Source organism: Lactuca serriola, chromosome 5, assembly GCF_051521515.1.
Source record: "Lactuca serriola cultivar US96UC23 chromosome 5, Lser_US96UC23_V15, whole genome shotgun sequence".
In the NCBI taxonomy this organism is placed as follows: domain Eukaryota; kingdom Viridiplantae; phylum Streptophyta; class Magnoliopsida; order Asterales; family Asteraceae; genus Lactuca; species Lactuca serriola.
The window spans coordinates 352,599,227-352,624,944 of record NC_136412.1 but is presented as its reverse complement, the minus strand read 5'-3'; the positions used below and the strand labels follow the sequence as shown (position 1 = coordinate 352,624,944).

Sequence of the window (25,718 nt, the reverse complement as noted above, 5' to 3'; positions counted from 1 at the left end):
CCCCCATGAAAATGCAAATTCTTACTTAGCCGTCACTACACATTGGTTTCATCATGAATCATCACTATTGATGAAACCGATCATTGAATTTAAATTATTTGTTTATCCATCTTCCAATGTAAATTTAAGAAAAAATTTACTAGATGTTATAATAAAATATAAATTAGAAGATAGTTTTTTTTTTTTTTTTTCTATTTCACTCGATAATGCTTCAAACAATGAAAATGTCATCAAAAGACTAAAACTACGACCAAAACCTTTTTTAGATGATACTTTTTTTTGACATGCTTACCACTATGAAACTCAAGTTTTCAAAATATTTTTGGAAAATGCCTTTGATTTTGTTGCTACCACAACGAACTTCGGCTCCTAATAGTGAATTGGACAATTATATGACACCAAACTTTTTAATCCACTTTTCCTTTGAGGATTTTCAAAACCTTAATATGTTTGCTTGATGGAAGGAAAAAAAAAAAAATTTCGATTCTAACCGCCCTGAGATATAGGAGATGTCCAAGCTTTCATGGTAGCTTCGGAATCAACTTTTTCTCTTAGTAGCAGGGTAATATAGGAACGAAAGGAACGAAACACAACCCACTCCGATGCAAACATGGGTAGAGCCACCTTAGGACCAGGGTAGGCCCAGGTCCACCCTCAATTTTTTTAATATAAATAAAATATCATTTAGGTACTATTTACTATTTAGGTACTTAAAAAATATATGTTATTTTCTTTTTCATGTTAAACTTACATATTCTTCTTCATTTAACTAGCTTTTAATTAGTTTATATATATATATATATATATATATATATATATATATATATATATATATATATATATATATGGAACACCCTGAAATTTTTTTTGGCTTCGCCCTGGATGCAAGTATGTGTTTGCTTACTTGGATGGTGTTGAGAGGATACAAAGTTTTGTTTCCCTCAAAGGGCCGCTTTTACCACTCGTTGAATACTACAATTATGCAGAAGAGCTTGTACAAGGTGTAACACCTTTAATGTCCGAAGTAGATAGGGGTGAACCAGAAGAAGGATTGGATGACGACGTCTAGTAGCTATTTCATGAAGACTACCACTTTGAAGGCTATAATTCATACCATTTTCATTTGACGTTTATGTTTTTATGTAATTATGCTTCTTTTCATGTATTTCTTTTCATGTATTTCTAAGTTTAAATTATGTCGGTTTATGTATTGCAAATATCTTATAGGTTATGATGTTTATGTATTGCAAGTATTTACTTGAAAGACCACTTTGCTATAATTATTATTATCTTCAATTTCGAGGTTTATGTTTTTATGTAATTGTTAGCTTAAATTAAACTTTGCATTTCTAAGCTCAAACAATGTATTACAAGTAATATCTTTGTATATGCTTAGATTTATCATACACAACCACGTTGTATGTACCATAATCATACAATTTTTATAATATCTAAACTTTGATATTTTTTAAAATTTAAATATTAGTTTGCACATCCGTACAAACATTTCATCTAATCAAAATCCAAAAAAGTCGGTAATATGGGTTTGGACTTTGGAAAAGCATGTGACCTCCTCGCCATTAGACAAGATTCACAAAATCACTCCCCTCAATTTCTTCCCCTTTGTCTTCCAGTCTGAATTCGAGTTTCAAAGAAAGGAAAGAAATAAAAACTTCGAAGTCCCTTTTTATTTATTTATTTATTTTTTTACAAATTCTTCCCCTTTTACTGCAATCCCATCATCATTTCCAAAAACCCAGATCTTACTTCACCCTAAACACGAAACCCTTTTGGCAATCTTTCACACAATTAGATTTTTGAGATCCCTTCTCCTATCTGTTTTCTCTCTTCATTACGTCCAGAACACGTTCTGTATATGTGTTATTGATTTGCCCTGTTGGGGGAACACTTTCGAGATTTATATATATGGCATTTGGAAGATAGCACGTTCATTTGGTTCAGATCAATGTCGAAGACTTTGTGGTGGATCGTTTCCTTTTTTATTTTCGTATGGCTATCCCCTCCTCGGGTGTTTGCAATTGATGATTTCAATCAAGCGTGAGTGGTCTCCAATCTATTGCGTCTTTATTATATGTTTTTTATAGAGTTTGAGAATCGAAAAGTGCATGAAAATATTGAGATGTGGGTCAATGCTTATGAGATTTACTTTTGACTTTGGATCTCCAATGAGTTACTTTAAGCTTCGTATTCTTATGGATTTTGAATTGTTCTTGATATAAATGATATCAGTATACAAAGCTATTGACATCAAAACCCTGCAAATCGGACATTGTTTTGAGTTTAATTAGCAATATATATTTCATGTCTACTTTGCATGTGAAAGCTCCAGCTAGGGTTGACACACAAAGTCAAAGTGCAAATTGTAATGACCATTCTTTTCTTTTACAGGTTTCCTATTGTAGAACCTGATCCTGGTCATACAAAACTTCGTCTTTCTACTGAAGGACTGGAGGCTATTAGAAGAATAACAAATCCTATTGCAGCAGTTGCTGTAAGCTTTATATTCAAAGCCATTGATGTTTTCTAGTTTCATATTTCATAAATCTCTATGAAAAATTCATTGGTGGCTGGCTTCTGACATTTTTTTTAGGGCTAATAAATGCAAAATGGTCATTCTTCCTCTTGTTAATCTTAACTACATATTCCTTTATCACTATCTTAATAGGTGATTGGTCCTTATCGATCTGGAAAATCTTTTCTGCTTAATCAGCTTCTATCACTTTCTTGTTATGAAGGTATAATCATCACTTTTGCAAGTTTATGCCACACATAATTTGATTTTGTTTGACAGAATTTTATGCCCTGAAGTTTGATACTTTGCAGGTTTTGGTGTTGGCCACATGCGTGACACTAAAACAAAAGGTATTCAATTACTTTACTATATAATAATCAAATACAACATATTTCTCTTTTGTATATACATTCTTTTTTCCAAATTTATGTATTTGTGAAAACAGATTGTGGACATTTTGGTATTTGATTATTAGTCATAGACTTTTTTAGTAAACTATATGCCAAATCAAATTATCAAACTGAAATAGTGAACTTCCACAATTATTGATTCAAGTGTAGTATTTATAAATTTTTGGTTCAAGTATAAATGTTGTCTTTCATTTATGGTTTATTAGGAATATGGGTATGGGGAACACCAGTTGAAATGGACATTGATGGAGTTAAAACCTCAGTCTTTTATCTGGATACAGAAGGATTTGAAAGTATAGGGAAATCAAACGTCTATGATGACAGGTGTTTGTCTTTTTCTTATTGTTTATAAATTATAAATTATAAATTATAATCAATGGATCTTCTTTTCTTATTCACATTTCTTCAGGATATTTGCTCTGGCAACGGTTTTAAGTTCAGTGCTTATCTACAATTTGCCTGAAACAGTTAGTTTCATCTTTAAAAACTGCTTCTTTTATTTATTTATTTATTTATTAGTTTCTTCAAACTAGAAATCTAAGTCTGTTGCTATTTTTTTTTTTTTTAAAAAAAATTCAGATACGTGAAGCTGATATATCTCGATTGTCATTTGCTGTTGAGCTTGCTGAAGAGTTCTATGGAAGGTTGGTTTTCATTTAAATTTGAAAATGATGATCTTATTGTTAAAAACTTAAAATCATATATCATGACCAAAACTGATTTTAGTTTTTTGTTTTTTTTTCTTTTGGTTGTGAATCTACAGAGTCAAGGTAAGTTTTGAACAACTTGGATATTTTCTTGTTTATATTACTAAAGATACTAAGTGTGGTCAAAGTTTTGGTTTGACTTTTTGATATAATTATAGGGGCAAGATGTGGCCTTTGAACCTGCAAAACTCCTGTGGCTTATACAACGTGACTTCTTACGTAAGTTATTACAACTCCATTTATATAAAAATTCATAATTTTTTGTTTTTTTACATATCTCAAATATTTTATAACAGAGGGGAAGTCTGTAAAAGAAATGGTGGATGAAGCTCTACAACATGTTCCTAACTCTGAGGGTTAGCTTTCTTCTTTTTTTCATATATGCTACTTGTAATATTTACTAAAGGGTAAAAAAGTAATTTTGGATTAAGTTCTTTTCAAACGGGAGAATGTTGTATTTGTTATGGAATCTTAGAAACACATCTTGTTTTGCAGGTGACAAGAATATTGCTCAGGTACAACTCTTGAGATGTTTTATTATTCAGATATGAATTATATAAAGTGTAAATTGTAAAACACTTATTTATGCTAAAAATTTATGTTGTGTTGAAAACTTAAAATAGGTGAACCAAATTCGAGACTCTCTAGCTATCATGGGTGATAATAGCACAGCTTTCAGCTTACCACAAGTAACTTCTTTACATACATTAATAAAAAAAAATCATTAATTTTGACATTTTGCTTATAATAATTTTATGTCACATTTCAATCAGCCACATCTTCAAAGGACAAAGCTTTGTGACTTGAAAGATGGGGAACTTGACCAAAATTATGTCAAAAGGAGAGAAGAATTAAAAGAAGTTGTTAAATCTGTTATTCGCCCAAAGATTGTTCAGGGAAAATCCCTTAATGGAAACGAGTTTGTATCTTTTCTAGAAAAGGTGCCTCCTTTTCATCTCTAAATTTTCTTTATATGATTTAGAAAATAAAACGTATGATTGTTTGTTTGGTTTCAGATTTTGGATGCTTTGAACAAGGGGGAGATTCCATCAACAGGGTCTCTTGTGGAGGTGTTCAACAAGAAAATCTTGGAGAAATGTTTGAAGTTATATGAAGATAATATGAGTAAAGTTTCTTTACCCATTTCTGAGGATTCCCTATTATCCATTCATGGAGCTTCAAGATCAGAAGCTTTGAAATCTTTTGATGAACAACATTTTGGTCGTCATCATGCAAAGAAATCTGTTGAACAGCTTGATGAAGACATTGAAAAGGTAATCATTTTATTTTTACATGAGTATATTATATATATATATATATATATATATATATATATATATATATATATATAGTTGTAAATTGTAATAATTTGATAACATTTGTTGGGGCAGATGTTTAAGAACTTTATGATGGCAAACCAATATCAATCATCAAAATTATGTGAAGCACTCTACACAACATGTGAAGACAAAATGGATCAACTTCAAGTCCTTAGACTCCCATCAATGGCCAAATTCAATGCAGGCTTTCTTCACTGCAACCAAAGCTTTGAAAAAGAATGTGTGGGGCCCTCAAAATCCATATACGAACAACGCATGGTCAAGGTTAGCATATAATATCTTTCAATAATTCCATGTTAATAATAATGTTTTCTTTAGTGTTTATAACTTAGATTTTAATGATAAAAACAGATGATGGGAAAGTCGAGATCTTTATTCATCAAGGAATATAACCACAGATTATTTAATTGGTTGGTGGCATTCTCCCTTGTGATGGTGATTGTAGGGAGATTTGTTATAAAATTTATATTGATAGAGATTGGGGCATGGGTTATGTTCATCTTCTTGGAGACTTACACACGAATGTTTTGGTCAGCTGAGTCTCTTTATTACAATCCTATGTGGCATGCCATTGTTGCAACTTGGGAGACACTTGTTTACAGCCCTGTTCTTGATTTAGACAGGTAAACAAATAATTTAACTATTTTGAAGATAGAATTATTATTATGATGTTGTTGTTATATAATAGAAAGAAATACTCAAGTATGTTGGTATTTGTTGGATTTAAAAAATTAAAAAATGACAGATGGGCGGTGCAACTTGGATTGGTGGCGGTGATATTGTTGGTGTACTGGCGGTGCCACGGGAGGATGAAACACAAACACGGGTCGAATTCGTTGTTACCGTTGTACACTGACGGATCAAAAGTTCGGGATAGATCAGAATAGAGCATCCTCAGGCGAAGAGCTTTTGGCTTCTTTTTTTTGAAAGCAAAAATGCAGGAAGAAGGGTGTGGTATGTGTGATGTGGGTTGATGATATATATAAAGGTGGTTGCCTTTTAATTAAAAATATAAATTTTATAGAACATGTAGGAGGAGAGGATTTGGTGAAGGAGAAGTGGGATGTATGTAACTTTAGCAATTCAAATTATTTGTATGATGATTGATTGATTGTACATTACACGCACCCATATTTCCTCTACTCACATAAGTATTATGTTCTTTTATGATTGTTGTGACCTTATTTTTCAAGATGTACTTTCAAATTTTTGTTTTTTTTCTTGAAACATGTCATTTAACCATGCAAAATTTTGAATGATAGTAATTTAATAATAATAATAATAATAATAAGACAAAATTATGTAAATGGTCCATGTATTTTCCAAATTTGCATGTTTCGTCTTTTTCTTGATAAAGATGGTCTCTTTGCTTTTAATTTTTTTATATGATTGGTTTTTGATCCGTATAAAATAAAATGACTTGTATATTGTAACGTCTAATTTTTTTTAACAAATAGTACACCCAAAATTGTCTATTTATAAAGCATGAATCAATACATATTCGGTGTATATATGTGTCACAAATTAACACAAAGTAGTTATCAAGAAGATCCTTTAATAATCTTTCACAACATATTCTTTTACAAGTATAGTATTATAACCACCAAGGTTACTATAAATTTACAATTCTTCAAATGATAATATTAAAACCACCAAGGCTATTATCAAAATATAATATTAACATACAAGCATTTATACATCTTCATAACCCCGTGGTGTTACAGTCACTAAGACCACCACTAATAACAATTACTCATACGTGGTGTTACAGTTACCAAGATCACCATAAATAACGGATCCTAATACCATGGTATTACATCACCAAGACCACCACTAATAACTATTTTCAATATTGTGGTGTTACAGTAAATCCAAACCACCATTAATATTAGTCTATGATATTACAGTCACTAAGACTATCATGACTAACATTATTTCATCACGGTGATATTTCCAGCACTAAACATACCACAATAACCATTATTTGCATCAGCGATACATACTGGTAATTGGAACACTAAGCATACTACTAACAACTAATTCTCACACGGTGGTAGTTACAGCACCAAGCATACCACCAATTTTTTCTAAATAGTCTACAAGTATAGCATACCACCAATTTTTTCTAAATAGTCTACAAGTATAGTGTTACAAATACTAAATCCACTATTGACTTTCATTCCTTGAATAATAAGATTACAATCACTCATACTACCATTAATTCCAATCATATAAACTTACAATACAATATCGTTCTTGTTATCATTCCATCGATGATATATATACAACCTTATTACATTACCTTACAGCCAACAAAACTACGTTAGTCTAGCACATATACATATACGTACACTACGGTACACCAGCATTCTGCTACCCAATAGACATACAATGTCACTAACCATGCTATCAAACATTCTACTTGCCCATAACGCAAAATAGACTTGTAGTCACGTTAGTTACTACTAATTTCTATAATCTCTCTTGATTGTAATTAATATTATATAAATTACTAATTCATCCCGTAATTGTATTATAGTGACCAAGACTACCATCACTCTTCTACAACAATCCTTCAAATATAGCACTACAGACACTGAGTTCGTTATAAATTTGCATTTCTATATTGATGATATTACAACCACCATCATAAACTAATAATTTTACTCGTTTCCATAACTATACTACTATAGAACTTCTAAATGCCCATTACCAATTCATATTCCTTAACAATATACAAGTATGGCGTTCAGACACTAAGTCCGCCACTAACTTACATTAACCGGTATCAATCTACAAGTATAGAGTTCATACATTAAGTCTGTCATTGACATGTAATTCTCCCATACCAAAATACAAGTATAACCATATGGGTTCTAATCCTAAAATAACAATATTAGTCATGTTGATATATTTGACTCAAGAACTTAGGAGGGTCTTACTCCAGGCATGATGAAAATTTTGGTATATAAAGGTCCTAAAAGAGATTACATTATTGTTAAGGCCCAATATTAAATTTCTAGATGGTTTTCCACAATTATGTATATTAGAATTCTACCAAAAATAAAAAAACCTTCTCAAGCTCTTTTGAATATACTAGGCATTCTCTCTTGAATGCCTAGGATATTCAAAAGAGCTTGACAAAGTTTTATATTTGTCATAAAATACTTAAAAAGGACTCCCGAAAGATCATTTGGATAAGAAAGGTTATGTAGATTGACAACATTTTAGTAATAGACTTAAGTCTTGTTTGATAGTTGCTGACTAAGAAAGTTATTGGTGATTTTAGTGTTACCATGTCATTTTATATAATTGGAACTAACATGTGAGCTAAGGGGCTTCATAATTTGTACTCTAATATATGTACGGTTTTGTGCGGAGTGCACGCATGTATAAGATCGAATTAGAAGCTGGTTCGATGACAAGTCGGGGGTCCAGTGGCAGCGCTCCTCCGTCCAGGGTTTCTAAAGGGGTAACGCCCCTTTGGCAATTTAGGGGCAGCGCCCCTAGCAGGGTGATTATGGTAAGACTAACGAAATTCGTTAGTGTTGGAAACTTAAATCCTCATTAAAATCCGGATTTTCCTGATTTGCTTCCAAAGCAACCCATGACGGCAACCCTAAGAGAAACCCTAATCTCGTTTATTATATAAACGACTCTTCTCTTTGAGAAGAGACACACGAAAATTACTACCTCTCTTTTTCTTCAAACAAAAAGAGAATCCTTCTAGCAATTTGGCTTACGGCATCTGTGCCTAGAATCGTAAGTGTCCTCTTGGATTATCCTAGGTCGAATTTCTTGCAACCCAGTCATATGGTAGAAACGTCGGTTCAGAAAGTGTTCACATGACCCAAGTGGTATCCAGATCTCCAACGTAAACCCTAATCCCTCCAACAAAAGTGTTGACTGGGAAATGTCTGTTTGGGTAAGAAATCGAGTAAGAAACCATATTGTTGTACAGTTTAGTGAATGTGAAGACTTATGAAAAATGACAATTTTATCTTGTTGCTTAATTGTGCATCTGATAAGACGGTTGATTTCAAACCAAACACATACAAAAAAATGAGATAGCAGCAACAAAGGTCCAACATACATAATATATACTTATCTATAATATATAACAACAATATTGTTCTTCTTATTTACAAGATAAATAATGCATCTCATTAATATAAGGTAATGAAGAAGGACAAAAGAGTTCTTGATATATATATATATATATATATATATATATATATATATATATATGTGTGTGTGTGTGTGTGTGTGTGTATGTGTCCAAACAAATGCTAAAAGAGGAATAAATTGACTTGCTATAAGCACAATAAAACCACTAAAACCAAGTGAGAATAGGGATCAAGAAACAAACAACATCATTATCTATGTCAAGTATCATATTACATTGAGAAATTTACAGGGGGAAAGAGCAAAGATGATATACAAAGAAGGACTATGCTATAGATGTATACAACAAAAGAAAAATATGAAAATCAGAATGAAAAATAAGAGAATCAGATTACCCTTGCAAACTCCACTGGATCCCACACAATGAAGCCTACACCATTATAGGTTTAATCCCGCGTCATCCACCAAATCATAGGTTTTTGATAAAAATGGCGAAATCGGTGTCCTTATTAAACAATCAAGGGGTTGGGGGAGATGATGAACATCCCCTTCATCAATCTCTACGACAATATTTTATGTGGTCAATTTTCAATAAAAAGTGATTAGACAACAATATATCAATAAAAAAATCAAAATATGATATGGAAATTTTCAACTATGTACATAAAAATACCAGAAAACACAGAGTAACTTCATTGAGAAATTTTTAGAATTTAATGAAGAACAACGTAACGCCATAAGAAAAATGACCAACAACTCAAACATATTACAGTTTATATACTAATTTATACAAAGAAGAATAATCAATTAGAAAAATCAGAAATCAAAACCCATATATAATCGAAAAATTGGAATTGATGAGAAGAGGAAAAATGAAGAAACGTACCTCATGAGAAAAGGAAGGAGGCTTCAAAAAAATCGAAACTGGTGAGAAGAGGATCGTCGACAATTTCTGGTTGCGTGAGAAAAAAGTCGGCGTTGAAGGAGGAGAAGAAACGATGGAGGCGCTGATTTCTTCCTTTGGTAGGGCAATGGTACAATTAGAAACTTCTTCCTTTCTCACTCAATCGATTTCTTCCTTCTTACTCGATCGTACAATTCTTTCCGAGTCAGATGCCCAAATTTAGTTTATCAAACACCTTTAGCTGACCGAGTCAGCCAAAAATTTCTAACCTCACTCGATCAAATGCATATTAAACATATTAAACATGAACTTAAAGAACATGCATTGATTTAGATCATCTCACGAATGCATTAAATAATGAGAAACAATGAAATAATTGATAGAGTGGCAAATGATTAATTTAAGAAAGAAATGGATCATTATAAACAAGTACCTAAAACTTTTTGGGAGCGGTTGATAGTTGATATGTTGGAAGAGTTTGACCAAATTATGAAAGATCGAAAGAGCATGTTCGACGTATAATAAAGAAAGACATCATGTATATATCTTGGACAAAAGAGCCAAAATGAGTTAATACTTTTACTAGCTCGTGAAATTAAACAGGACGTCATTAAAAAGATAAAGGAAGCAAATTATGACTTTGTTATACTTGATTATCCCTTATACAAGTCACCAAAAATAGATGTCTTTACGAGTGAGGTATATAAATTTCTCCTCTAATTTTACTATTTTGAATAATCATTTTTAGGTTTTTTGAATGTTATTGATATAGCCGATAAAGGGCTCTTTGGTTTGTATGGCACATGATTAATTAAAATCTATTAGTCTTGATATTTACGATATATGTTGGTATGATTATGACAATAGATCAAACATGGAAGGAAACATCAAGGGGTTCAAAAGAGATTTTTATATATAAATCCTAGAGGGTTTTATACTCCATGTGATTGTCATAATATTAATCTTGCATTACATGGCTAACAGTTGTGGTAAAGTTGGAGCATTGTTTGGAGTCATACAACGAGTCATACAACGTGTTTATACAATATCTTACAATTTTATAAAGAGGTGGAAATTTTTAAAAGACAAATTAAGGTCTGACTCCTAAGTCATTGTCTGCCAATCGTTTGGAGAGTCGTGTTAATAGTGTTAAGGCTATTAGACTACAATTTTTGGTTATAAAAGAAGATTTACTTGAAGTTGCAGAAATGATAATGATGCTAAAATTCAAAGTGAATCTAAATCACTAGCAAATAATAAGATATTCAAAATTGAGTTTCTGGTAACAATACTCCTTTGGTATCAAATATTATACACCATCAACAAAAATTTAGAATCAAAAGATATGTTTCTTGAGTTGCTATTAAAGAAGTGAAGATGTTGATTGAATACTTCAAGGAGTTTAGAGAAATATGGTTCTCTAAGATGGTTGATTATGCTAAGGAACTTTTCATTGAAATGAATATTGATATGCTTTTCCTTCAAAAGTGTCACGTTCGTAGAAAAAACTTTGATGAGAATTCAAGTGATCAAGATGTCGTATTTTTAGCCGAGGAGAATTTTAAAATTAATTATTTTTATATATTGTTGATCAGGCGAGTGTTTCTCTTATAACAAGATTTGAACAATACAAAGAATATGAAAATATATTTGGTTTTTTGTTTCCTAAAAAACTGACGAAATTTGATGGCAAATATTTTAAGTCATGTTGTAGCCGTCTTGAAACTGCCTTTAAGTATGTTAAATGGTTAGATATTGATGCCAACTAACTTTATATAAAGTTAAAGCTTCTTGACATGTTTTTACCAAGTGAAACTACCAACCATATCGGTGTTTTAAAATATATGAAAAAAAAGTCTATTGTTTTCCTAATGCAAATAGAGTATTATTGACTATTCAAAAATAAGTTTCTCAAAACTAGAGATGTTAAAGTCTCATAAGAAAAACTTAATGTAATGACTCTAATTTAAAGAGATAAATAGTTGTTTAAGGTAAATAATTGTTTATACTACTCTAGTTATCCTTATTTAAGGAGATAAATAATTGTTTAAGATCAATTGGCACTCTAACTGCATCGGTAATCCGTTCATGCATCATGTTTTTAAATTACCAAAATAACTCAATTGTAAATGGGATTTGTAAAATTACCATTAAAATGGTTCAATCTGAAAGACTTTTTTGATGATGAAAAATTTTAGTCGTTCAAACAAATAATGTTTTTAGCGGATGGTAGACTAATGGTGAAAACGAAATAAAGGGTTTGGGAGTTTATTGTTGGTCCCTTTGAATTGGGGGGGGGGGGGGGGGGGGGGGTGTATAAAAGTCATTTTGTATGGATCAGTCATGCAAGAAATTGAAACCACATGACCATTCAATCGAAAAAGTTAAAGATGATACTTGTGAATTTGGGAAGCCATTAGGACCATTTATGTAATATTGTATCAAAGGTGTTCGTCTAAACGTGTGCGACATGGGCGGCCGCACATGGCCCACATCACAAGGGGCCTAGTTTTTTTTACAATAAACGTATATGTATATATGTAATTGAACAAAAATATTTAGATGATTATATAACTCCAATTTTACAAGGATGACTTAGTGAATTAACAATGATAATTGTTAAGAACAATATAATGAAAAATATTGATTATGATTAGTTGATGACCAACTTTACTTTCAAAAATATAGTAGGGTTTTACAATTCATGACTGTAAGATTATATATCATATCATCATTCTTTTGTTTTTATTGTTTTATAACATTTATCCACTTATCGTTGTATTAACAAATTTTGATTGTATATTAAAAAAAGTTATACTTGAGGCCTATTTTTATTTTTATCACAGGACCTCAAAATCAACAAGACACCTATGTATTGTCTAATAATAACAATGCATTACTACTTAGTATTTATACCAAAATTTGTAATGCTGATGTCTGGATAAATTCAAACACAGAAATTGTACAAACCAAAATCCTCTCAAAAATCATCACAGGAATGAAGAAACACCCATCCACAGTTATCAAAGCAATGCGGATTTGAGAGATTTTGTGAACTTTTCTAGTTCTTTAAGTCCTTCCTCAGGGGATTTTGCATCACCTAATATCTTCACCATGGCACTACCCACTATCACACCATCAGCTCCCCATCCAGCCACCTGCAACAATTTTACCATTTTTCATGGAAATAATAAGTATTTTTAATGCATTTTTAATTTAATCATATTAATCAAACACATGCATACTTGTTTCACATGCTCAGGTGTTGAAATCCCAAATCCAACAGCCACAGGCTTGCTTGATTCCTGTCGATAAATAAATAATAAATAAAAAGTCAACTCAACCAGTCAATGGTTTTGGTTTCCATTATGTAATGTAATGATTGATGATGGATTTTGAAACAAACCGCTTTGATTTCCTGCAAGAGAGATTGAACCTTTGCACTTACTGAAGCACGAGCCCCTGTTACTCCAATAGAACTCACCTACATATATATTGAAGGGCATTTAAGACATTTTGTTGATAGCCAGATATTTGTCCTCAATGGTAAAAAAGTTGCATTTTTTATGTATAAATAAATACAAAGAACCTTACAAGGTACAGAAATCCCTCTGTGACTTCAACGATTGCTTTCATCCGATCTCTAGGAGTAGTGGGGGTTGTTAATAGTACCTTAAGTGAATAAAAATATTCAATAAGTAACAAATAAATAGTACTAGATATTTAGAGGGATTAAAAACAAACTTTTTTTAAACATAAATGGTCACAAACCTACCAACTCAATCTTATGCTTGGAAGCTTCTCGTCTTAAAATTGCGGTTTCCTCCAGAGGGACATCTGGCACAACGAGTCCTGAAAGTAATACAATTTTAAATCAGCAAGAAAGCATTGTCCATTAACTTTAAGAACTGAAATTAAGCATGACTTTTAACTTTTACTTTACCATGTACACCAACTTCTTTAACAGTAATCATGAACTCTTCCACTCCACGCTTAAGAATCGGGTTGTAATAAGTGAACAAAGCAATTGGACAGGATAACTTTGGCACCACCTGTTTGGAGTTCAGAACAAAAGATGAGCTATTAAATGGTGAAATCCGATTATAAATAGAAAAGAAACATATATACAGAATACGCAGAATTAATGAAAAAGGTAAAAATTTGGATAAATGAAAGATTTTTAGAACATATAAGGAGAAGTGGGAGTTTATTATGTTGTTCTTCAAATCACAATCAATCATAAGGTAAAGGTACCTCGTTCAACATTTTGAGAATTGAATCAAAATTGGTTCCTCTTGCCAGTGATCGAGTGGCTGCAGCCTGCATGAAGAATTTTTTTTTTAAAAGAAAAGAAGGATATGGAAACATTAAAGTATTTTAATAGTTAAAATATATGTGTGATAATTCACTCTGGATAACCTGGATAACTGGTCCATCGGCTAAGGGATCAGAGTATGGAACGCCCAATTCAATTATATCTGATCCACAAGAGTCGAGCACCTTCAATGCTTCTGCTGTTGTTGATAGGTCAGGATCACCGGCTGTTATATATGGTATGAATGCTACCTTTGGAGCAGAAAAGAGTTCGTAAGAACAATCATTTTACATAAAAGAAAGTAGAAACCCTACATTACATGATTACAATCACAAATCCATAACGAACAATCCGGTCATCATCTATCTAATCCAACTTATCAAGAGCACAAAAATCAACTCAACAACTAGAAATGAACATTTCTAATTAAAAAACCACGAGAATCAAGTAGAAGAGCGATAAAACCCTAAAATCACTTACTTTTCCTTCTCGTTTCAATTTGGTGAAGGTCTCAGACAGTCCGAGAGTCGACGAAGCGACGGAGAAAGTTGCCATTGGAGGACTGAAAGATGATTTAAGAGAAAAGGGAACAGAGCTTCGAGAATCGAAACGGAAGAGGGAATGGGGTTTGTTGTGTTGGAAGTGAACGAAGGTAGCTGATTTCGCTGTAATGGCCATGTACACCCTCTTCCTGTTGATTGGGGGGATTCGGAATTCTGCGGCCGGGTCGAAGGCCAAAAGGTTTTATATAAAGAAGTTCAATGGATTTCTGTTTACCCCCCTCGACTATTTTAAGAGTGTTATTTTTTCTTTTTTTTTCTTTTTTTTTTTTTTTTTGTGAATGAAGGTTAAGAATAAGGGTTTAGTTTTGGTCGCTTAATTTTTGGTTTTGTGTTTATTTGGTCACTTTAGTTTTTTTTTTTTTAATTTTAAAAGGTCATCATACTTTTGGTTTTGTGCTCATTTAGTCACTTAACTTTTGGTTTGGTCACATTTAGTCACCTAACTTTTAAAATTATGTTCATTTAGTAACTAAACTTTTTTAAATTTTTTCAAAAGTTTAGTGACTAAATGAGCACAGTTTTAAAAGTTAAGTAACTAAATGAGCACAAATCTAAAAGTTAAGTAATCAAACCAAAAATTAAGTAACTAAATGAGCACAAAGTCAAAAGTTTGATGACCTTTTAAAACTTAAAAAGAGTTAAGTGACCAAATGAGCACAAAACCAAAATTTAAGTGACCAAAAATGACCTAAACCCTTAGAATAAAACAAAAAGAAATCTTGACGAAATAAGATAAATAATAGGAAAATGATTCTAGATGGTAACAATCTATCGTTTTGTTCACATTAGTCACTTTTTCTGTAGACTATTCACCATTGAACTTGTTTCTTATGTTTACAAAAATCATTATGACCAGCTATAGTAGCGGATGCAAAGGTTGTAACTCCCTGTTCCGAATTGATTCCTAATTCGAGTATGTGGCCCGAAGATCGATCATCATAAGGATTATGGATTTTGAAAATGTGAGATCTAGACCCATTTGGGTGCAAGCGATGTATTTGAAGTGATTCGGGTGTTCGGTTCGTGTTTTGGAGCCTATAGGTATTTCGGTAAAGTGTCAATTCAGGCTTTTGTGGAAATTAGATTTTTGTTCGGAAGGTCTTAAGGATGGTATGAGTTGATAGAAGTGTATGGCTTCTCGTTACCTTTCCGTAGATATAAGGATCATCAGAAATGGGCTTATATGGACGAAGTTATGGCCTTCGGAAGTTTGGTGGTTATTAAGGTTTAGTCGGGTACGCGGGGCGTACACAGGTGTACGTTGTACTAGTAAAAAGGGTAGTACGCGAGGGGTACTTCGGCGTACGCTGGGCGTACTGGTCAGGATGGTTGCGGGTGCTCTACGGAGTACGCTTGGCATACTATAAGTACGTTGGGCATACTCTAGTCAGACTTTTAGGGTCTTGGACCCTATTTAAGCTCCTTATCTCATAACCTAACCCTAATATCTTCAGTCCCCATCCCTCTAAACCCTAGAAATCGACCCTTAGCCCCTATTTGAGTGATTTTTGAGCTTCATAGTGATTTATGTGTGTTTTTGGTGCTTGAGGAGGAAGAAAGAACTTCTTGAAGAGTCATTTCTTGCCTTGGAGCTTTTGGATCCAGGCTTTGTTCACCTAGATCAAACTTTTGAAGGTATAAAGTCTCAACCTTGACAAATCTTTCTTGTAGATCTAGCTAGGTGGCACTTTGTTATGATTTTGGTCCCTTTGTGGTGGTTCTTGTGAGTAAAAGTTACTCCATAACCTTTGAGCTTAATATTTGTCCTTTGTTGAGTTTATGGAGTCATAAAGTTTAGATCTTGATGAGTATAAATCTTCCATACATGATATGGTAGTCTTTTGGTGAAGCTTGGGACTTATGGTTTTGATTTGGGTCCCACTAAGTCATGCTAAGTCATAAAGTCAAAAACTTTATGACTTAAGAAGTCCATTTGAATCGGATCTGGAAGTTTAGACTAAGGTCTTAAGGCATTAAGAAGTTTTTAAGACATTTTGGAGTGATTTTGACCTTTGGAATTCATCTTTGGTGATTGGGCTTCATTAAACCATGAAAAGGTTTAAAGCCTTCGACTTTATGGATCAAGTCACTTATATTTAGCTATTATGAGGTTTTGGACATCTTGGCTTAAGGGATCAAGATGTTTTCTAGGTTGGTTATGGCAGGGTTAGTACGCGGGGCATACTGGGTTTCTTATGCGTATGCTTAGCGTACGCACTGAGTACGCGGGACGTACTTAGTCAAAAGGGATTTAATATATTGGGCTTCGGTTTGGGCCATCTTTTGGGATTAGCTGTCTTAGGCCCTGCTGGGCCATCAGGTTTTGGGTTAATAATTATTTTGAGAATGTCTATAATGGGTTTGGTCCCAATTTGGAAAATTGGGCCATGGATTGGGCCTTGGGTGGTTTTTGGTATTTGGGCCTTGTGGGTTATATGGTTTGGGCCTAAGTCTTGGTCCAAGCTAGGTGAGGGTAATTGGTCATTTACCTTAGTAATGGATTTATGAATATGGATTGGGACCCTAATGTTAACTGGGTGTCGTTTTGACTTTTTTTGATAGTTTGGGAATCGGTCAGCCAACAGCCAGAGGTTTATCCACGAGATTGAACAGTGCGAGGTAAGTTTTCTCACTATGTTTAGCGGGTCGAAGGAACCAATGACGGCCCATGGTTTACTATGTAGAGTGTTAGATGTTTACGTGACTCTTGCATGTGTATGTGTTTGTATGCTTACTGGGCAGGACCCGATGGTTATTTTGTATGCTAGTATCGGGTTATGCATATATGATTTGTATGTGGGAGGGGCCCGATGATTGTGAAGTATGCTAGTATCTTTGTGATCTTTGCATGTGTTTGAATGTTATATGATCATATGATTATATGATTTAGTGTGCGGAGCCCGTTATGTAAGTATGGGCGGGGCCCGTATCTCAGTGGACGCGACCCGTTATGCGAGTGTGGGCGGGGCCCGTATCTTTGTGGTCGGGGCCCGTTATGTGATAAGTCATGTATGGTATGTGGTATCTTGGGGAACTCACTAAGCTTTGTGCTTACGGTTTTCAGTTTATGTTTCAGGTACTTCGGTTTTCAAATGGAAGAGTTCGGGATGGTTATAGGTCACACACCACATGTTTTCTGGATTCTGTGATTTACTCTTATTCAATGATGTTTTGCTAAATCTTGATAACCATGGTTTTATGGAAATGATATGTATTAACGATTTATTTATTTGATAAACGGAAATTTTATGTCATTATTTTTGGGACGTTCCAAGTTGGTATGAGAGCCTTGGTTTGAGGGATTCGGGCACACTCTCGGGTGTGTCTGAACTCAAACTGAGGATTTGGTAAAGTTTTTCCAAAAGAAATATATTTTATAAAGGGATTTTCTAAAAGAAGAAAGGGTGTGGTGCATGCAATCAGCCGAGCTCAAGTAAGTTTTCCCAAATTACTCGTACATGTTTTTATTATGATTTGATATGTGAATCTATGAACCGTATGCTAGTTAGGGCTAAGGATCTGCTCGGGTTTTCCATGATAAAATGCTAGGAGAGATTTCTTTGTATGCATATTGTATGAGCTTGTAGACTTGCATGCTAGTTCTGATTAACCAGTGATAGGTTGGCCTGATATGTGATGCCTGATAACCTAGGAAGCATGGGATCCTGGATTGGGTATGATTTTTATGCGTAAGGCAATTAGTAGCAGGAGTAGGAGCTCCTATTATGGGTTGTAGTATGTGGGATTGGATGCTTTTGATTATTTTATGGATTGAAGTGTTGTTGCACGAATGTTGCTTGCTTTGTGCTTTGTGGAACACATAAGTGATGTGAGTTAGCTATTGAGTGAATATGTCTAGTCACATGTGGCAAGGGTTGGATAATCTCAGAGTGATGGATTTGACCCTATTGTGCAACTCTTGATTGAGTCTAATCGTTGTAGGGATGAGTCTATTACTCGAAAGATTATTTAAGCTTTGTTGCATGTGATTGTGTTCATGAGGTAGCTAACTGACATTATGAGGAGTTCTCCGGCAGCTGATGGCAGGGTGAGGTCGGGAACCTACGAAAGCCTATGGATTGATTTAGTGGGATTAGTTGCTCTGTTTAGCGAGTGTTTGTGTATGGGTTTGAGAAGGTAACATAGAGGATTTAGGAGGAGTCTCAAGGAAAGTATGGATAGGTGTGGAAGATAGTATTCGACCCATACTATTGGAAGCACAGGATCTATACTCGAATCGAGGAGAGTCTTGGAGAATCTAGGAAGCCTGTGGGATGAGGATTCTTAGGTATATTTAGATATTTTCCATGTTGTTTCGGTATAGTGTTGAGCACTTAGGAATGGGGTCCAGGTTCTGGTTCCGGCTTAGTAGCAGGTACTAAGCCGATCGATGCGCAGATGCGAGAGTTTCTCATCAGAGATTACCCATGGTATTTTGGAATGGACCTCGGTGGTCTTGGGTTTAGCCAAGTAAGGGATTTTGGAGTTCTTTGATAGTCATCTCAGGGCCTTTCGGGTCGGGATCGTGGTAGGGTAGTTGGGGGCTCATGTTTGTATATCTTATGTGGTTCGATATACTTAGTTCACTATAAACAATGTTCTGATACCAATCTGTCATACCCCCAAACCAGAAACGGCGGAATCGTTCGAGGGTGGATGACTTCATGTAGTATCATAACAGTTGAGTAAATAGTAAAGAAAGCAAACACAACCACCATAAATATAATTCAAAAAGTTACATTGTTGCTTGTAATACATGCTTCAAAATAAATTAGATTATGATGATATAATAAGTTTGAAAAAGTTAGCGTCCCTTCCCCAAAAGTTGTTGTTTACATGTATTACTGAATCCCTGAGAAATACAAGTAGTTTTGAAAAAGTGTCAACAATTAAGTTGGTGAGTTTCATAAGCGTTTTTGTATAAGAATTGTATGCCTTTTTGTATAAAGTAACTGATTTTGTTTCTAGAAAATCCAATATTTTCCATAAATGAATGATAGTTTTAAAAGTTCCAAAAACCGGAATGCATAAGTATTTTCCATACATAATATAGTGTAACTATATTTATATATGTTTATATAACCACTAAGGCGTTTGATAGCCCCGTAAACCAAAATGTTTTAATACTTCATGTGAGTTTTATAATCATACTATTGACCCAGACTGCCTGTAACAACGTTCTTCAGGCGTTGGAGTGTTATGACGTTTGTCACCCCAGACATGCCGGTCTAACTGTAGCTAGCAATTTAGGTGCGGGATTGTCAATCCTGTATAGATCTATACACAAGTATCACACTCTCCCTACAAGAGATTATGGTTTATAACACAGAACTTGAAATGCGTACTTGAAAGTACGTGAAGTCAAGTGTCTCACAAAAGTTAGTATCAAATAGATTTACGTATGAAAAGTTTATTTTTCTTGTAAATGTAAGTATTTCCTCTTTATAGTGTTTATAGTATGTAAAATATCATGAATTATCTCGTGAACTATACCTATTATAGTTTTTCAAAAGTGGGTTTCCTTTGAATGATAAACCTTGGTGTATTACCAATTTTGCATGTAATGTATAACATTTGTAATAATGTTATTTTACTTAATTAACATTTATACACAAAATGTAGATAAAGCATTAGAAACTGCTTGCATTTTAACATAAGTTTTTCTTACGTTTCACTTGTATTTCCCCCTAAAATATAGTAAAGACGTAAAAATATAGGGATATGAACTCACCTGGTAAGTGTGATGATTTGAAGAAAACGAGACTTTTCTCGGGAAGCACTTTGACCGGAAAGTGGAAAATTTCTCGGGAATTTCGGAGCTTCGGGCTTTCGTCGGAGTTTGGATACGTAACCGGGGTGTCGGGGTAGTCTCGAGGGGCTCGAAAGTGATAAAATATGGGAGAGAAGTTATAAATTGGCAAATAAGTTCGGAAGCCTCGCATCTTATTTATAGGGGTGGGGACTGCCCTCGTACGCTGGGCGTACGTCACGCAGGACGTCTTTGTCGGATAACGGACTTTGGATGGGATGGTCTAGAAGGCAATAGGGGAGATGTGTTCGATCCGAGGCCCTGCATTGAGTACGCTGGGCATACCCTCGTACGTCGTAGCCTACTCCCCCTTGGTTTGTGTGCCCCAATCTTCTAAAATGCATAACTTTCGCATACAAGCTCCGTTTTTGATGTTTTTTATATCCACGCGTAGGTGAGAATATAATCTACAACTTTCATTTACACTTTGTTGGGAAATTTTGACTTTATTTTTAATTATATATTTTTAATAGGCCGGGACAGGAAAACTCCGTTAAAAATTCATAACTTCTTCATCCGATGTCTGTTTTCGTCTTTCTTTTTACCGTTGTACTACTATTGTTGAGATATTCAATTCTCGTTTAGGTTGCGTCGGCTAAAAGTCGCTCGATCTCTATTTCGAGTTTTTAGTTGTCTACCGCTACTCCGAAACTTCGAAAAATCATAACTTCATCATACGAAGTCAGATTTGGACGTTCTTCTTATGTACATTCACACTTTAATGATATCTACGACTTTCATTTAGATACCTAAGGCTAAAAAGTATTTTATTGAATTTCACGTTTTACGCTTAACAGTGTTTTACCAGTTTTGTTGCGGAATTTTCGATTGGTCATAACTTCTTCGTTATAACTCGAATTTTTGTGTTCTTTACATTTCTAAAAACCTTGTTACGATATTTATTACTTTATGCAACCCAATTGAGACTTTTGAACATTTTATTTTTGACGTTATTTTTATTATATCAAAAGTAGATTACAATCCTTGACTTTTAGGTTATTACACTGATCTGAAGTATCGGGTTGTCACGGTTGGTCATTTATCTTGTTGATTAACGAAGTGATCTTTGCCTGGGATCTAACTGCATTTGTGTCGAAATATTTTTGACATCACAGAACCAAAGTTTTCTTATTTTGCTTCTTATCTTTTCCTTGGCACACATTACACTCATGAAATCCTTGAGGTTCTGAGTAATACCAACGCAGGCTGATGATTTCGAAAGTCTGGCACATGGCTTCGCTTTTAAACCCAAAAGTGAAAGAGCCTAACCTACATTCCGAAGGTTTCTGACAGTTCTTATCCTCTTGGTACCATCGAACAGACTGATGGATGTGACGTTCTGGTTACTACGTGGTTTTCAAGGAAAAAGTGATCATCACTTTTTCAGACGTGGCTATCTTTATGGCTTTAGCTCCATTTTTCTAGGTGACATGTGGCTTATCATTTAATGTGCAAACTGCTTGAAATTCAAAATTGGAGTACATATAAAAAGGGGTTTGGGGATTCTATTCCAAATTTACGCACACTTAATCTTTCCAAACGATTTGTGTTGTTCTCTCTCTACAAATCTTCAAGTTCTTCAAAACCCTAACAATGGCGGCCAAGGAATCTCAAACCACTAAATATGTTTCATCACAACCAATCATGAAGATCCAGAGTACTAACTACCAAGTTCTTGGAGACGATGCTTATCCAGAAGGATTACAAATGCTCATCGTTACTCTCCACAATTTCGTGCTATCAACTGCTATGTTCAATTCGTTTTCAGTACCACTCTCTTGGTTATCACTTGTTGGTTCCACGGCTACTTACAGAAAGACGATGAAGATCGTGACTTTTCAATTAGTGAATAACAAGAAATTCAGGTTATCCAAGAAACTTTTTGCTCAGACTCTAAACATCCCAAATGTTGAACCTTTCTACAAGGTCACGAATGGGCAAGTCATTCTTATGTTTAATGATATGGGTTATCAACCTATTCTTACCAAACTTAGTGATTTTAGGATATTTGGATTGCCCTGTATTTGGAACTTCTTTTTTGGAATATACCTTCATTATTTGACTGGTCGAAGTGTGGGGTTAGATAAAGCTCGTTTAGAAGTGTATGATATGGTAGCAGGGATCTACTGTGATTTATAGGTGGACTATGCCACTCAAATTTGGAATGAATTTGTCAATAGTATTGGCAATACAAGTGCTGAAGATGGGATTTCTTATGCTAGATACTGGAGTTTGATTTTACAACTTGTTTATGAGAAGGAAGGGATTATGTTTCTTGAAGGCAAAGAAACTGCAGAATTCTCAACTTATCATTATCCCAAAACTATCGAAGACAGTCCATATGTGTTTCCTTCCATTGCTCGTATCCCAGATGCGATGCTTAGTAAAGTTGATCCAACAAATCCGATTTTGGTAGCCTATTTGCAGACTATCAATCCATCCATTCAGACCGGTGTGTTGTTGAAAAAGTCTGAAGAAGGTCCTTCAAAGAAACGCAGAGGATCGAAGAAGGATGATCAACCTAGTCCTGTGAAACCAAGTCCTTCAAAAGCCAGTCCAATTGAAAAATTGGCTAAGTCTCCAAAGAAAGTTGTTGTATGAGAAAAACCTTTGAAGAAAAATTTAAAGCCTATAGTTGAAGAAACTGCCATTCCTTCTGATGGGATTAAAACAACTTTTAATCTATGAAGATCGATTAGATCTTGAACAAGTTTATGAGTGTAAAATAATAAGAACGCAATAATAAGAACAAAACAGCTTGAATCAAACGTGTCGAATGATTAAATAAAATCCTCAGAAGAGCTCGATTAAGAACATCAACTGTAGAGGATTAGAAGATTACAAGAACGATTAAAGAAAAATATTGTACTCTTGATGAATCGCTATGTCGATAATCTCAGCAATCTTGTTTACCTAATATGCATGCAAGCATTAACTTATATACAATACATAAAAGGCTCTCGGTTGGACAGGCCCAAACCGGAGAATACAAGGCTAAACTAACGAGCCCAAAAGACGCAACATCAAAACTATCTTCAGCTCAACAATCTCCCCCTTTGCGTCAATTTGGAGCGAGACCTTCACTTCTTACTTGGGCCGGCAGCTGAAGCTGGTACCTTCTTCTTCACGGTGCTAAACAGACACTTGGTTATGGAGAGAATGGTCTGTCTAAACCGGATGTACCAATTGATCATATCATTGAAGTACTTGATGTCATCAGCCGAATTCTCCTTACACCGCTTGATAATTGATAAGATGTGCTCCAATCAAGCTGTGGTGTAAAGGTGCTTGTCAGCTAAAGCGAACAAACATTTCTGTCCTTCGGCTCTAGTGAACATGACTGAGTTGCGCTTCGGATCAATCCTGCCCATCTGCATCTGATTGAGATCACTGGTTGATCCCACAGGAGCTATCTTCGGTTTCTTCTTGAAGACGGTGGCGACCTCCTGATCCATTAGGGCAACCTCCATGATATAGCAGGCCAACATCCTTTTGACATGGTCTATGATGGGACCATATTCGGTTTCATTTGTCAGCAGGATATTGTACAAGACTATCCAGTCATGAGGATTCAGATTCGGCAGATCAGCCAGGGAGATGAAGTGGGCAGTTCTTGCAGATCCTCGGATGAGCTTGAACTTTACGTTTGTGAATCTCCCCACGGCATAAGGCTTCAGTACCCGAACATTAACAATCTTCTGGGCGCTCCAGGTGAGGTATTGTGGGCGAGCGGCCTCCAGATAAAAGTCAATGAGCTCCCTGTCAAGCTCATCGTTCGGATGCGGGACTTCAAAAATGTTAGAGAAGGCGTGGAAGATGAACGCCTTTCGAGTCAGCGGCATGTCAAACTGCGAATCGATAGAGTTGTTGCAGTCGAATGATATCACCGGCTCGAGCCATAGTATGCTAGGAGTCTCTATGGCCTCTTTTATCAAACGATCCCTGGTCCAGGCAGGGAAGAGCAGCTTTCGGCTCTCAAGGAGATCGTGGGCTTCTTTTTGCTTTCGTTCGGCTTCTTCAGCCTCACGCGTTGGATTAATATGAAATCTCAGATAAAAAAAATGTAAAATTGGATTCCTTGGGAAGAAATTTTATGGTGTGTAACAATTTCATTGGAATCACGCAAAAGAAAAATTGAGATTCCTTGAGGGTACATTCGTCAATGCATCGGTGAAAACTTGATCAAATTAATTGGTCACCATCAATTCATTGGTGTTGACTTTTGGGTTTCACTCAGCTCGTAGTGACACGAAACTGAGATCATAAACACAGATGTTGTGTAACCATAAACCTCAGTGGTAATTTCTGAGAGTCTCAAGGGTTACGTTGATGAAATGAATGTAATGGAGAAGAGTAATGGGGATGGTGAAGAAAACATAGTACCTCTGCTGCGAAAATAAGGACCAAGCAGGAGACTCTTAACTCATGTGAGAAGAGAGTGAGGTAGCTCACGATTAGAATAAATGGATTAGCCTTATTGGGAAGACAAGGTTTGTGTATACCAGGTCATGAAGGCTATTATTCAAAATCTTATGAGGCTTGGGACACATACAGCAACATGCTTCTAGGGACACGTAAGAAGTCAACAAATATATCCCCATAAACAAATAAGCACACAAGAAAAATTAATTAAAATATTTTTGGAGTTTTTGAAAGTTATAAGAAAAATAAAAAAATAAAAAAAAATAAGACTAAAATAAACTTAAAAAAAACTTTGAGAGAGAGAAAAAAAATGAAAAACCGAACCCGAACGTTCGGTTGGTTTCGGTTGTAGAAAATTTTGAAAAACCGAACCCGAACCTTCGGTTGGTTTCGGTTCCACAAAATTTTGAAAAACCAAACCCGAACCTTCGGTTGGTTTCGGTTCCATAAAATTTTGAAAACCGAACCCGAACCTTCGGTAGGTTTCAGTTTTGGAAAATTTTGAGAAATAAAGGAATCTAGATATATAAGAAATAAATACATTTAACACAAAGAAAAACAAAATTGTACAAGAAATATACAACACAGAA

General features: G+C 34.6%; 2 protein-coding genes across 2 annotated transcripts; one reads left to right on the top strand and one right to left on the bottom strand.

Moving 5' to 3' along the window:
- The first annotated feature begins 1,567 nt into the window (after nt 1-1,567).
- LOC145055598 (Guanylate-binding family protein) lies at nt 1,568-6,157 on the top strand. Its single transcript, XM_079003949.1, has 17 exons — nt 1,568-2,058; nt 2,410-2,512; nt 2,687-2,756; nt 2,845-2,883; nt 3,150-3,267; nt 3,353-3,410; nt 3,523-3,587; nt 3,707-3,713; nt 3,809-3,869; nt 3,947-4,006; nt 4,146-4,165; nt 4,274-4,339; nt 4,424-4,591; nt 4,667-4,924; nt 5,042-5,254; nt 5,342-5,613; nt 5,736-6,157. The coding sequence occupies exons 1-17, from the start codon at nt 1,967-1,969 to the stop codon at nt 5,875-5,877; spliced, it is 1,812 nt and encodes a 603-aa protein (XP_078860075.1). The 5' UTR covers nt 1,568-1,966; the 3' UTR covers nt 5,878-6,157.
- Nucleotides 6,158-12,894: 6,737 nt separating this feature from the next.
- LOC145055597 (tryptophan synthase alpha chain-like) lies at nt 12,895-15,069 on the bottom strand. The gene is made up of 9 exons (XM_079003948.1): nt 14,815-15,069; nt 14,439-14,585; nt 14,274-14,339; nt 13,963-14,071; nt 13,795-13,871; nt 13,614-13,691; nt 13,426-13,503; nt 13,265-13,324; nt 12,895-13,177 (listed from the first exon to the last, which is right to left on the bottom strand). The coding sequence occupies exons 1-9, from the start codon at nt 15,010-15,012 to the stop codon at nt 13,043-13,045; spliced, it is 948 nt and encodes a 315-aa protein (XP_078860074.1). The 5' UTR covers nt 15,013-15,069; the 3' UTR covers nt 12,895-13,042.
- Between the last annotated feature and the right edge of the window lie 10,649 nt (nt 15,070-25,718).

Bases quoted from the DNA above. Each gene is read 5' to 3' on its own strand.
- LOC145055597 (XM_079003948.1), bottom strand. From the start codon at position 15,012: ATGGCCATTACAGCGAAATCAGCTACCTTCGTTCACTTCCAACACAAC. The intron at 13,692-13,794 runs GTAGGTTTGTGA...TATTCACTTAAG, and splicing joins CCAAGCATAAGATTGAGTTG to GTACTATTAACAACCCCCAC. The intron at 13,178-13,264 runs GTATGCATGTGT...AAATTGTTGCAG, and splicing joins CACCTGAGCATGTGAAACAA to GTGGCTGGATGGGGAGCTGA.
- LOC145055598 (XM_079003949.1), top strand. From the start codon at position 1,967: ATGTCGAAGACTTTGTGGTGGATCGTTTCCTTTTTTATTTTCGTATGG. The intron at 4,592-4,666 runs GTGCCTCCTTTT...GTTTGGTTTCAG, and splicing joins TTGTATCTTTTCTAGAAAAG to ATTTTGGATGCTTTGAACAA. The intron at 5,255-5,341 runs GTTAGCATATAA...TGATAAAAACAG, and splicing joins ACGAACAACGCATGGTCAAG to ATGATGGGAAAGTCGAGATC.